The sequence below is a fragment of the Suncus etruscus genome, chromosome 6 (assembly GCF_024139225.1).
Source record: "Suncus etruscus isolate mSunEtr1 chromosome 6, mSunEtr1.pri.cur, whole genome shotgun sequence".
Classification (NCBI taxonomy): Eukaryota; Metazoa; Chordata; class Mammalia; order Eulipotyphla; family Soricidae; genus Suncus; species Suncus etruscus.
In genome coordinates, this window is record NC_064853.1 from 96,964,887 (window position 1) to 96,977,080 (window position 12,194).

The 12,194-nt window shown below is 41.3% G+C and overlaps 1 protein-coding gene across 1 annotated transcript in view; it reads right to left on the reverse strand.

The window, feature by feature from the left end:
* The window catches only part of TRIM42 (tripartite motif containing 42), a 30,243-nt gene extending 23,900 nt beyond the window's left edge, over positions 1 to 6,343 (reverse strand). Inside the window, exons 1-2 of the mRNA XM_049775839.1 lie at positions 6,003 to 6,343; positions 2,182 to 2,882 (exon numbers count right to left, since the gene is read on the reverse strand). Coding sequence (XP_049631796.1) covers positions 2,182 to 2,882; positions 6,003 to 6,343 — 1,042 coding nt within the window. The remainder of the gene's footprint in view (positions 1 to 2,181; positions 2,883 to 6,002) is intronic.
* Positions 6,344 to 12,194: the final 5,851 nt, after the last annotated feature.

Genomic DNA, 12,194 nt, shown 5'->3' on the forward strand with positions numbered 1-12,194 from the left:
AATGTTTGTTGTGGCACATTGCAATGATAGCAGAACAAAGGGGAGTGAAGAGAAAAGTGTTGTGTGTGTGTGTGTGTGTGTGTGTGTGTGTATGCAGACTAGCATATTCTTCTCTGCCTCTCTTGGAGAATATACATCATTAAGGAGATATTGGTCTCTTGCCCAACAGCAGGAGATATGATGTAAATTTATGAGATCTACAATTTTATAATTGACTTATTATAGCATATACTTATATATGCTTTGAGCTGGTTTCTGCTTGTGGGTGGAAACTTTTAAAGATGCCCACCCTGTCTGCACTGAGACGAACTTCTCTGTTCTAAAAAATGCTGATTTAAGCAACTCCTTATAGCTAGACTGAGAACATACCATGATAAACATATGTACACCCCTGCATTGCTTGAGCATAAGGCAAACTAATGATAAATTTGTGATAATATCCTTTCAAAAGGCTTGTTATACACTGCTAGTTGCTGATGTTGTCAAATGCCCTTGCAGTCTGAACTCAGACCACTGTGAATATAACCTCCTGTTTTCCTGTCACATTATTTTGGTGTGCTTTATTAGTATAAATGCCCTTACAGTTGGCACTGCCTGAAGTTTGACTAAAGTTCTTGGATTAAAGTTCACTTTCTGACATGCAGGTGCCCTGGACTAGAAACATAATGAAGGTTTCTATTATATCAGAGACCAGAACTATACTATACTATATCATATATATATATATATATATATATATATATATATATACACACACACACACACATACACACACACTATACTATACTATATCAAAGGCCCTGGAGCAATGAGGGACATCAGTGAATTCCATCAGATGAAATCTCCTCAGAAACCCAAGGGGCTTCTCATTTGCATGATAAGGTGGTTTCTATAACATGTTTCCTGAATGCAGAGGCTTCCAGGGAGATATGCAAAGCTGAGCTGATGGCCAGTGACAATATATGTGGGTAAGGGGCAACTGAGATATTAAGGAACTCCTAAAATATGTAAGTTGGGTAGGGGCCCTAGATCACACAATTATTCTTTTGTGTCACATCTTTCTCTGATTCACTTCCATGCCTTTGGGGCTTCTGTATGGAGTAGGAATAAACTGCCTCTCTCTCATGTCTAGACAAGTCTGTCTAACTTCTCAAGTATTCCACAAAGACCAGAAGCTGGTTAGACCCTCCATGATCTTTTGTTACAGGAGTGTAGGCCATTCTGTAATAAGATTATTACAGATTAGATTATGGTCACTGTTTATCATAGAGTAGGTTGCAAATAAATGTGGTAGAAATACCAAGGACACCATAGTCAAGCAAACTTGGTTTGTCATTTACTAGCTATCTTGGGCCCAGTACTTCTTAGTAACTTAGTACTTCTTACTAATCTTCCTTATTCATAGAGAAAATTTTAACATGTGCTATAAGATTATTGAGAAGATAAGACATAATTCTCCTAAAAGTAATGCTCTACCAAGGGAGCTATTTCCAAGAACAAGGATTCTAAGAAAGCTCTTCGAGACCCTCATGGCTAATTAGGTGGATATGCTGAACCTCCCTGTGAAATAGTAGCAGACTTGCTTTCATCGTGGAAACATGGGGACTTTTACTTCTGAAGAACATCTACTCTAGACAGTATATACTACTATAGAAAAGAATAGCAAGCTAGTGTGCAGAGGAAGACTGAACTATGATTGGGAACATTATTAGTCGCTTCTGGGTTTTCTAGTGTAGGTGTGTTGGCTGCCAATTTAGCTACTGGCACTGTTTTGGGAAAATCCATTGGGGGTGAGGTTGCATCTTAAATGGAGCTCATTCTCCTATACACAGAAAAATAATGAAGAAAATTTGTCTTTGAAGAGAACCCCCTCAGCAAGGCTCAGAGAGCTTCCTCCTTTGTTTAAGTCCTCTTTATTTTCCAAAGGAAAAGTGAGGCCCAAATTCATGGTGAGATCATAACTAAGATAACTGAATATCCAAGCACTTAGCATGTGCCTGAGATGTATTTAGAGTTATTAAGTATGCCCTTTCTAACTCCTTCTATTAGCCTCATTTATAGATGAGAAAACTGAGGCATAAAGAGTTTAAGGGGCTCCTGGTGGTTGCCTTGTAACTCAGCTTCTGTGGCCCTAGGCTCAACTTATCCCAACCTGCCACCCTCCCCTGAAACTCCCAGGACCTGCTTTGAACTTGGCAATGGCGCTGAAGAGGGCAGCGGCTCTCTCGGAGCAAGCATCAATGAGCGGCACTGTGTCGTGGCCACTGTGGAAGGACGTCTTGCAAAAAGCGCATAGCAGCTCGTCGTCATTGCGGCAGTACTCGATGATGCGGCTGGACGGGTGGTGAATGCAAATCCTCTCGTCCTGGTCCTCCACACCGGTGTCCACAAACACATGGTCCTGCCTGGACACATCTGCATGGATGTTCTTGAGACAGTCATTGCATAGATTGAGATGGCAGTTGATGCAGCGTTTGTGGGCGACATGTCGGCCATGGCACACCTGGCACAGGATGGGTCCACTGGAACGGTCAAAGCGCCACTTGAGGTAGCCATGCTGCTGCATGTAGCGCTTGGTGAGACGGCCACGCAGGTAGTTCTCGGGCAGGTGCATTTTATGGGTGTAGGGCACACAGTGTGAGCGGTCACACACAGGGCAGATGAGGATGAAGAAGTTCTCCGTCACCTCGGCTTTCTTCTGCAGCTGCCTCAGGCATTTGCCACACAGGCTGTGGTGACAGGGCAGCATGAAGGAGTGCAGGCGCAGACGGTTGCACTGGGGACACAGCAGGTGGCTCACCAGCTGGCTGTCCTTGGGAATCGATTTCACTTCATCCACCTGGCACTCAGTGCTGCTGCCGAAGTGCAGTGCACTCTTGGAGCTAAAAGGAGATGCAGACACCAAGCTCATTCTTGGACCCTTTTTCACCTCATACCCCCACCCCCTAAAGGGATACCAGGTACTATCCCAGGTCCTGGTGAGGATACTCTGCCAGGCTGAATGATAACAAACCCATCTCCACTTACCCTGCCCCTCTCCTCCGGAGAGATTTAGGACCGTGGGTTCTTGATAGCATGTAATAATAGTATCTCTGGAAAACAGATCCCAATATTCAAGAGGGATCTTGATACCATTACAGGATCTAGACCTGTGATTCATTATTTTATACCCCAGACCCCCAATTTCAGACAAGGCCTTTGTGGGAGCAAAGTAGAAACAGGTCAACTCCATCTTTCACTTGCACACAAGCAGGAGAACAGATACCAGACAGCCAAACAAATTAGCCCCCACCCTGCTTGATGGAAGGAGTGAGTGCTATTTCTCACGAATTATCATGGGGGCCCCTTTTGTTTCCCATCTTGTAAACAAGATCTAGTGAAATATCAGGAAGAATTTATTCTGGTTTCTATATAACACATGCCTGATTCCTATAACTCACTGGCACAAGATCTTGACCTTTAATGGGTTCCCATGAGTTGATAAATCTACTCTCATACAAAGCTCAGGGATATTCTTGGGTGTTTTGGTGATGCGTTGCCATTATCAACATTACTGTACATTAGACAGAGCTCAGAAAAGAATAAAGTGTGCTTCCTTAGGCATTACCTTCAGTGGTCCTCAAACTATGGCCCGCGGGCCACATATTGTATTTGTATCTGTTTTGTTTCTTCATTGCAAAAGAAGATATATGCAGTGTGCATTCGTTCATAAGTTTTGTTTTTACTATAGTCAGACCCTCCAATGGTCTGAGGGACAGTGAACTGGCCCCCTGTTTAAAAAGTTTGAGGACCCCTGGAGATGGTGTGTCTGGCCCCCGTTTTCTGGGCAAGTATGAATGAGCTGGTTTCGTGAACAATTGCTCAGGATAGAAAGTGTTCCTGCGCCTTTGAGATCAGACTTTTGCAAACTCTGCATGAGACTATGCATGAAAAACTCTAATCTGCCAACACAGAGCAAGCATGCAATTAATACAGCCTTTGGAATGGCACTTGCTGAGTTTGCTTATGTTTATAATAGAGAAACACAATGGCTAAATCCCTAACCAGTCTGCGCTTCTACTCTGAATGTGTGGGTTGTTCACTGGTATATTCATTGAGACTGATTTCCTGCCTTCACTTGTAAGAACTCTGACTGAAGTAAAAGCATCCTTATCAAAATACAGCATGTTTCTCAAAAACTACAATCAAGGCAAAGGCAGTTCATAAAAATCAACAAATTTTGCTGTGGGCACAGAGATGCAGTGACACAGATTTGTGTCACACAAGATTTGTGACTTCTTGATATGAAAGATGTTTGAAGTTGACTAGACATAATCATGTCCTGTCTCTTGTTGACCTTCTCTAACCCCTCTATCCCTGTGCATATACCCTGTGAATCACCAGTGTCTCCAAACCCAGCACATAAAAGTCATCTCCCAAGCCCTCTCGTGGACACCAAGACACTGGAAAACTTATTCATTAGGGATTTAGATATCAGGATCTGTTCTTTGGCCTCTGCTTTTAAATGGGGTTCTGGTTTTGCTTTTGCTGTCTCCTCAGAAACTCAAAATATAGCTGGCAGGTTCAGCTCAGGGGGCACATGGTAACTGGATGGACTCTCTCATTGGTTAAATGAAAACTCTGAACTCGAGTATGCTATAGAAGGAGGCCTCAGGAGCAATCAGGAGGGAGAAGAATGATATTGAGGGAAGAGAAGGAGGTGGGGACGCATTTGAAGGAGAGGTTATGAGCTGGGTAAAAAAGGACATTAATCAGAGGGTAGCAGAAGAGGAAGTAATAAAAGGAAGTGGAAAGACAGAAGTAGAGTGAATTGGACCGAGTAACAGGTTGAACAGGTGACTTGCGAGAAGAACAGGAAAGCACTGCTCGGAAGCTTAGAGACTTGTGGAAAACAGATGAAAGCTCAGACTGTGACATTACCCTTAGAAACACTCATCTTGGACCCTCCCATTCACTGCCCTTGGCTTGAAGAGCCCCAAGTTCACATCTAGCAGTTGGTTTGCAGCCATTTATTCTCAATTCCTCTGCACAGCCCCTCCCTCACTCCCTCCAAATTCAGCCTGGTTTGCCATGCATCTAGGTTCCCACAGTATCACTGTATCACCAGTCAAATTCCACTCCAGGCCATTCTGTAGTTGCACTAGGTGGGGGTGGGGTAATGTTTGCGATACCACTGCCCAGATCAATGTCAGATTCTAGGGGGCATATTATTTTTAGCATGCCTGGCAGTGCTTAGTGCTTACTTCTGACTCTGCACTCAGGGATCATTCCTGGCAGGTTTGAGGGACCTTATGGGGTACCAGGGTTGAACTCAGATCTGCTTGCTATGTGTCCAAGCAAGACACCTACCCACTATTCTATCTCCCCAGGTCCAGCACAGGATAGATTTTTTTTAAGTATTTATTCAACATTTTAACATTTTATTAGTTTATTTATTTTGGTTTTGGGTGTTTCACCCATTAGTATTTAGGGGTTACTCCTGGCTCTGCTTTCAGAAGTTGCTCCTAGAAGTCTCCGGGGAACCATATGGAATGCTGGAGATTGAACCCAGGTCGGCTAAGTTCAAGGTAAATGCCTCTACCTGCTGTGCTATTGCTCTGGCCCCAACATATTAATATTATTCCTACTTTTACTAAGCCCTCTGAAATATGCCAATTTTTGTCTTAGGTGATAAAAAAAATAAAGCTTTAAACAAGACACATAATAGAGACCTACACAGATAGATTTTTATGGTGAAGAACACACAGACATTCTGATGGTTTCTTCCTCCAAGCACTTCTCAATCTGAGGCTCAGGGTCACCCTGGGGACAGGGTAGCATGAGGCAGTGTGATACACAAGTGGTGCCAAGCAAGCAGCCTGAGCAACCAACCAGAATAAGCAGCCTTTTGCAGGAGACCACATGCTCCTTCCCTCAAAGTTGCAGTTTGGAACTCAGTCTGATGCATTGAACAGCTACAAAATTAATGGAGAGGAACATGGACAGGGTGGGGCAGCACTTACGAGGTGCGTATGCTCCGGAGGCGGCCCTTTCGGAAGGTGATGGTGGCCCGCTGGCAGCAGCGACTCTCATAGTAGTAGCACTGGAGGTTGCTGCTGGTAGTGCAGCAGCATTTGCAGTTGGGGTCATTGGCCCAGGAGCAGCAGCACCAGTGGCAGTTGGGGTTCTCTGAGCAGGTGCAGTGACAGCACTGGCAGTTGCGCTCATCCTTGTAAGGACAAGGGAAGCAGGTGCAGTTCCGCTCAGAGGTGAAGAGGAACTTACAGCACAGACAGCCGCATGGCTCCGGGTAGCACAGCAGCCAGGGGCAGCAGGGACAACAGACACACACGGTAGTCTCCATGGCACCTACATGATGATGGCCTGTCCCCAGAAGCCAGAATAGGACACCACCCTACCTCAATCCTACTGGGTTTTTCCCACACAAGGGTCCCTTTTCCCTTAGCCTGATGAGGCCGTCAGCTTGGAGATGGCAAAAAGGTGGCCTCCAACAGGAGGTGTCCCTAACTGGCATGCTCAGAGCCTTGCACTTGCTTATGTCATAATCCCTGTCTCCCACCATATCTCCCTCTGCAGGGTAGGTAGGAGGCTGAGATCTGGGAAGAGAGGCAGATAGGTGAAGAGGTGAGCTATGGTTGTGCGGGGAAGCATGATACCAGCAGAGCAAGGTGTCCCACCCAGTGTGGGAGATGGAATGGATTTATGGGAGATGGCATGGATTCCATACACTAGAACGCCTTGTTACATGGCTTGGTTGCCATGGAGATAATTGGACTCTGACATCCATGGCTGTCACAGAGGTAAGTGGACTCCAGATCCTTCCTTCACAGACTAGGTCCGAGTCATTCAGAAAGTATATCTACTTGAACTGCTATTGTTCCTCTCTAGGGCTTTAAATACTACTACTACTACTACTACTACTACTACTACTACTACTACTACTACTTACTACTACTACTTTCTATCCCTCAGCATTAGAACTCTTTTATATTGACAAAGACCAGGTAAGGCAAAAAGTCAATAGGAATGCCTGTCTGGATAAAGAATGGTAGAAACAAAGGTAGAAAAGGTTCATTTAACTAAACCTTTCAGATAATCACTGCTTCTCTTCATGAGGCTTTTCATGCACAAATGACTCTATTTGGTGTGGGTTTTTTTTGTAATTTTTATTGTGAACAGAGACTTACAAGTCTTTCACATTATATTTAAGGCACATAGTGACATTGAATTAGGGCTATTCTCACCACCAGTGTTGTCCTCCCTCCACCCCTGTTCCCAGCATGTATCCCATGGACTTGGCATCCCTTAGCCCCCTGGACTGCTAGTGTAACAGGTCCCCTTTGTGATTACCTTGTTGTAGATTGGGGGACTCTTGATTCAGTTGTCGTTGACTTTGGTTTGATGTTTAGGTCTGATCATTTTTTATTTCCACTCAAATTTTAAGTGACTGTTTGCTCCTGGTACCATCCATATCCCCCACCCCCATTTATGAGGCAGAACAAGATGATTCAGGTTCTGTGGTTCTATTGGAAACAAAACAAAACAACCAGCAATGGAAAAACACACACAACAGCAACAAGAAAAAAAACATATTTGTTGGTTTTTGATTCTTTATTCTTTTTTTTTTTTTTTTGGTTTTTGGGTCACCCAGTGACGCTCAGGGGTTACTCCTGGCTATGAACTCAGAAGTCACTCCTGGCTTGGGGGACCATATGGGATGCCGGGGGATCGAACCATGGTCCGTCGTAGGCTAGCATTGGTAAGGCAGACACCTTACCTCTAGCGCCACCACCCGGCCCCTGATTCTTTATTCTTAAAGATTGTGGGTGTGGAAATCCCTCACCTGCTCTAAATCTCCATCAAGGGGCTTTAGTAAAGGGGTTTTAATTCTTTTTTCTTAAAGATTGTGGGTGTGGAAATCCCTCACCTGCTCTTAATCTCCATCAAGGGACTGCAACTCCACATGGAAATCTTAACTGTTTTTGTTGAAATGTGCCTAGGAGACCTTCTATTTTAGGGGTGAATTTTGTGTTCCACTTTATGTAGCTTGCAAAGATTAAAGGAGTGGAAATTTTATAGCCATACCACGCTACAGTCTTAACATGGTCTTATTATTTTTCCAAAAAAGGAGTTAGAGAGCTGAATTTGACAGCAGGAATTTATTGCATAATTTTTCTTTCTCCCCATGATTATCACCTTTATAATAGGAAAGAACATTCACTGACTGCTAACTGTGCTACTCACACATTGATTTTAGATTCCTGTGTATAATACTCCCACATCATAGGCTTGATCTTTTCCTGAATAGATACTACTAAATTAGTTACTTAAATGAATGTGCCAGTTTATATTGACTAACAATGTCTGAGAGACTAATTCCCCTGCTTTTTTCTCAGGCTTGATTTTATTTAATATTCCACTGCCCTACCCATCTTCATGACATAGAGGATGGTTTTAGTTTCAAATCTATATAACATTTTCACCTTGCAAGGCTTACTCTTGTTTTTTATTCTTAAATTTTTGTTGCGATAAAATGGCATAGAAACTTGCATTTAAATTCCTCGTTTAAAGTGAAGAATTTAATGGTTTTAATATATTCACATTTATACAACTATAACCATTAATTTCTGAACATTTTCAAAAGAAACCCTGTAGCTTTTAGCAACTATTAATTTCTCCATGCCCTCTAGTAGTTAGCTTACTTTCTGAATATAAGTATTTGCATATTCTGAACATTTCATCCAAATAGATCATATTACAAGTGACTATTTGCATCATTTTTTCATTTAGTATGATGTTTTTAAAGTTAAGTATTTCAGTAATTATCAATAAAAATACATTTGTTAATGACTGAGTAAGAAGATTATGTGAACAGAACATGGAGCTGGAGAGATAGCACAGCGTTATGGTGTTTGCCTTGCAAACAGCCAACCTAGGACAGATGGTGGTTCAAATCCCAGCATTCCACATGGTTCCCTGTGCCTGCCAGGAGCTATTTCTGAGAACAGAGCCAGGAGTGACCCCTGAGCACTGCTGGGTGTGGCCCCAAAACAAAACTAAACAAAAGATTGTGTGAACATACCACATTCTTTTTGTCCACTAACAATTTATGAACATTTCAGGTGATTCCTATACAACTATGATTCATATACAACTATGACCAATATAGTAATAGAAGTGTAGAGTTACTGGGTCATTTGTAATATTAACTTTCTGAAGCATGCCAGATTGTTTTCTAAGCAGTTGCATAATTTTACATTTTTTGCATTCTCACTAGAAATGAAATAACATTTTACTGTTTTTCCTTTCCTCATCAAAACTCATTAAATACTTTAAGAAATATTATTGTAGTATTATAATGGGTATCAATTGGGATTTTGTGGTTCACATTTCAGTTTCAACAATAATACCTAATGATGTTAAAAATTTTGGCATCCACTCATCAGCCATTTATATATCTTCGGAGAAATGTGTATCTAAATCCTTTGCCTATTTGAAAATTTAGTTATTTGTCTTCTTTTCATTTCTAAATCTTTATTTGAACACCATAATTATAAGCATGATTGTAGTTAGATTTCAGTCATAAAAAGAAAACCCCCTTTCACCAGTGCAACATTCCCACCATGAATGGTCCCCTCACCTCTCCCCCACTCCTGCTTGTATTTGAGATAGGCATTCTACTTCTCTCACTCATTAACATTGTCATGGTAGTTGTTAGTGTAGTTATTTCCCTAACAGCATTCACCACTCTTTGTGGTGAGCTTCATATTGTGAGCCAATCCTTCTGGCCCTTAAAATCTAATGTCTCTGGCCTTATTACAATAATGTCATTAATTTTTTTAAAACCCACAGATGAGTGAGACTATTCTTGTCTATCTTTCTCCCTCTAACTTATTTCATTCAGCATAATAGATTCCATGTATATCCATGTATAGGAAAATTTTATGACTTCATCTCTCCTGACAGCTGCATAATATTTCATTACATATATGTACAACAGTTTCTTTAGCCATTCATTGTTGGAGGGCATCTTGATTGTTTTCAGTCTGGCTATTGTAAACAGCACTAAAATGAATATAGACGTGAGGAAGGGATTTTTGAATTGTACTTTTGTGTTCCTAGGGTATATCCCTTGGAGTGGTATACCTGAATTATACGGAATTTCCATGTTTTGTTTTTTTTTTTTTGGAAGGGGCGTCACATCCAGCAGCACTCAGGGGTTACTCCTGGCTCTATGCTCAGAAATTGCTCCTGGCAAGCTCAGGGGACCATATGGGATGTTGGGATTCGAACCACCATCCTTCTGTATGCAAGGCAAGCACTCTACCTCCATGTTATCTCTCCAGCCCCAATTTCCAGTTTTTTGAGGAATCTCCATATTGCTTTCCATAAAGGCTGGACTAGATGGCATCCCCACCAGTAGTGAATGAGAGTTTCTTTCTCTCCACATCCCCACCAGCACCAATTATTCTTGTTCTTTCTGATGTGCTCCAGTCTCTGTGGCGTGAGATGGTACCTCATTGTAGTTTTAATTTGCATCTCCCTGATGATTAGTGATGTGGAGCATTTTTTCATGTGTCTTTTGCCATTTGTATTTCTTCTTTGAGGAAGTGTCTATTTCTTCTGCCCATTTTTTGATGGGGCTTGATGTTTTATTTTTGTAAAGTTCTGTCAGTGCCTTGTATATTTTGGATATTAGCCCCTTAGCTGATGCATATTGCGTGAATAGTTTCTCCTATTCAGTTGGTAGCTCTTATATCCTAGGCACTCTTTCCTTTGAACTGCATAAGCATCTCAGCCTAATATACTCCCATCTGTTTTTCTCGGTTTCCACTTGTTTGGAGGGTTCTGTCTCCTCCTTGAAGATGCCTTTACTCTCAATATCATGAAGTGTTTTACCTACATGTTGTTCTATATACCTTATGGTTTGAGGCCTGACATCAAGGTCTTTAATCCATTTGGATTTTACCTTTGTGCATGGTGTTAGCTGAGAGTCTGAGTTCACTTTTTTGCATGTGGCTAACCAGTTGTGTCAGCACCACTTGTTGAAGAGGCTCTCCTTGCTCCACTTTGGATTTCTTGCCCCTTTATCAGAAATTAATTGATTGTATGTCTGGGGAACATTCTTTAAATACTCAAGTTTATTCAACTGACCTGAGGATCTGTCTTTATTTTAATAGCATGCTGTTTTAATGTCTATTGCTTTGTAGTACAATTTAAAATTGGGGAAAGTAATGCCATATTTCTTTTCCCAAGGATTGCTTTAGCTATTCGTGGGAGTTTATTGTTCCAAATGAATTTCAGAAGTGTTTGCTCCACTTCTTTGAAGAATGAATAGGGGTATCTTTAAAGAGATTGCATTAAATCTGTAAAATTGTAGTTTTCTTTGTATAGGTCCTTCACATCTTTAGTCAAGTTGACTCCAAGAAATTTGAGTTTGTGTGACACTAATGTGAATGGTATTGTTTTCTTAATGTCCATTTCTTCTCTATCATTATTGGTGTATAAAAAGGCCACTGATTTTTGGTTTGTCTTTGTATAAAAAAGAAACTATACCCTTATCAAAAATATGCTTTGGGGGTCGGGCGGTGGCGCTAAAGGTAAGGTGCCTGCCTTGCCTGCGCTAGCCTTGGACGGACCGCGGTTCGATCCCCCGGTGTCCCATATGGTCCCCCAAGCCAGGAGCAACTTCTGAGCGCATAGCCAGGAGTAACTCCTGAGCGTTACTGGGTGTGGCCCAAAAAAACCAAAATATATATATATATATGCTTTGAAAAAACTATGTTCTCTATTCTGTTTTTTATTTATTTTATTAATAATGTTTTAAGTTTTAAATTTTGATACATTATAACTTCTTTTAATTTTAGTTGCTATTTGCTCTTTGGTGTCATTGAAAAATACCCTTTCTAACTTGATATAATTGATATTAGGATGTATATTACTTCATAAAAAACTTTATATCTTGAGCTCTTAGACAAAGGTCTTTGTTAGTTAATAAATTTGATGTGATGTTTGGACCTATTTTAATTCCTTTAATGTGGGTATCCAATTACTACAGTATCATTTAAAAGTTCTATTATTAATTCAAAGAAAACGCATCATATAGTTGTCATAGTTAATCATAATACATTTGTTTTCAAATAAGTAAAACAAAGTTATTGAAAAAAGGAAAGAAAAACCAAAATGGAAGAGAA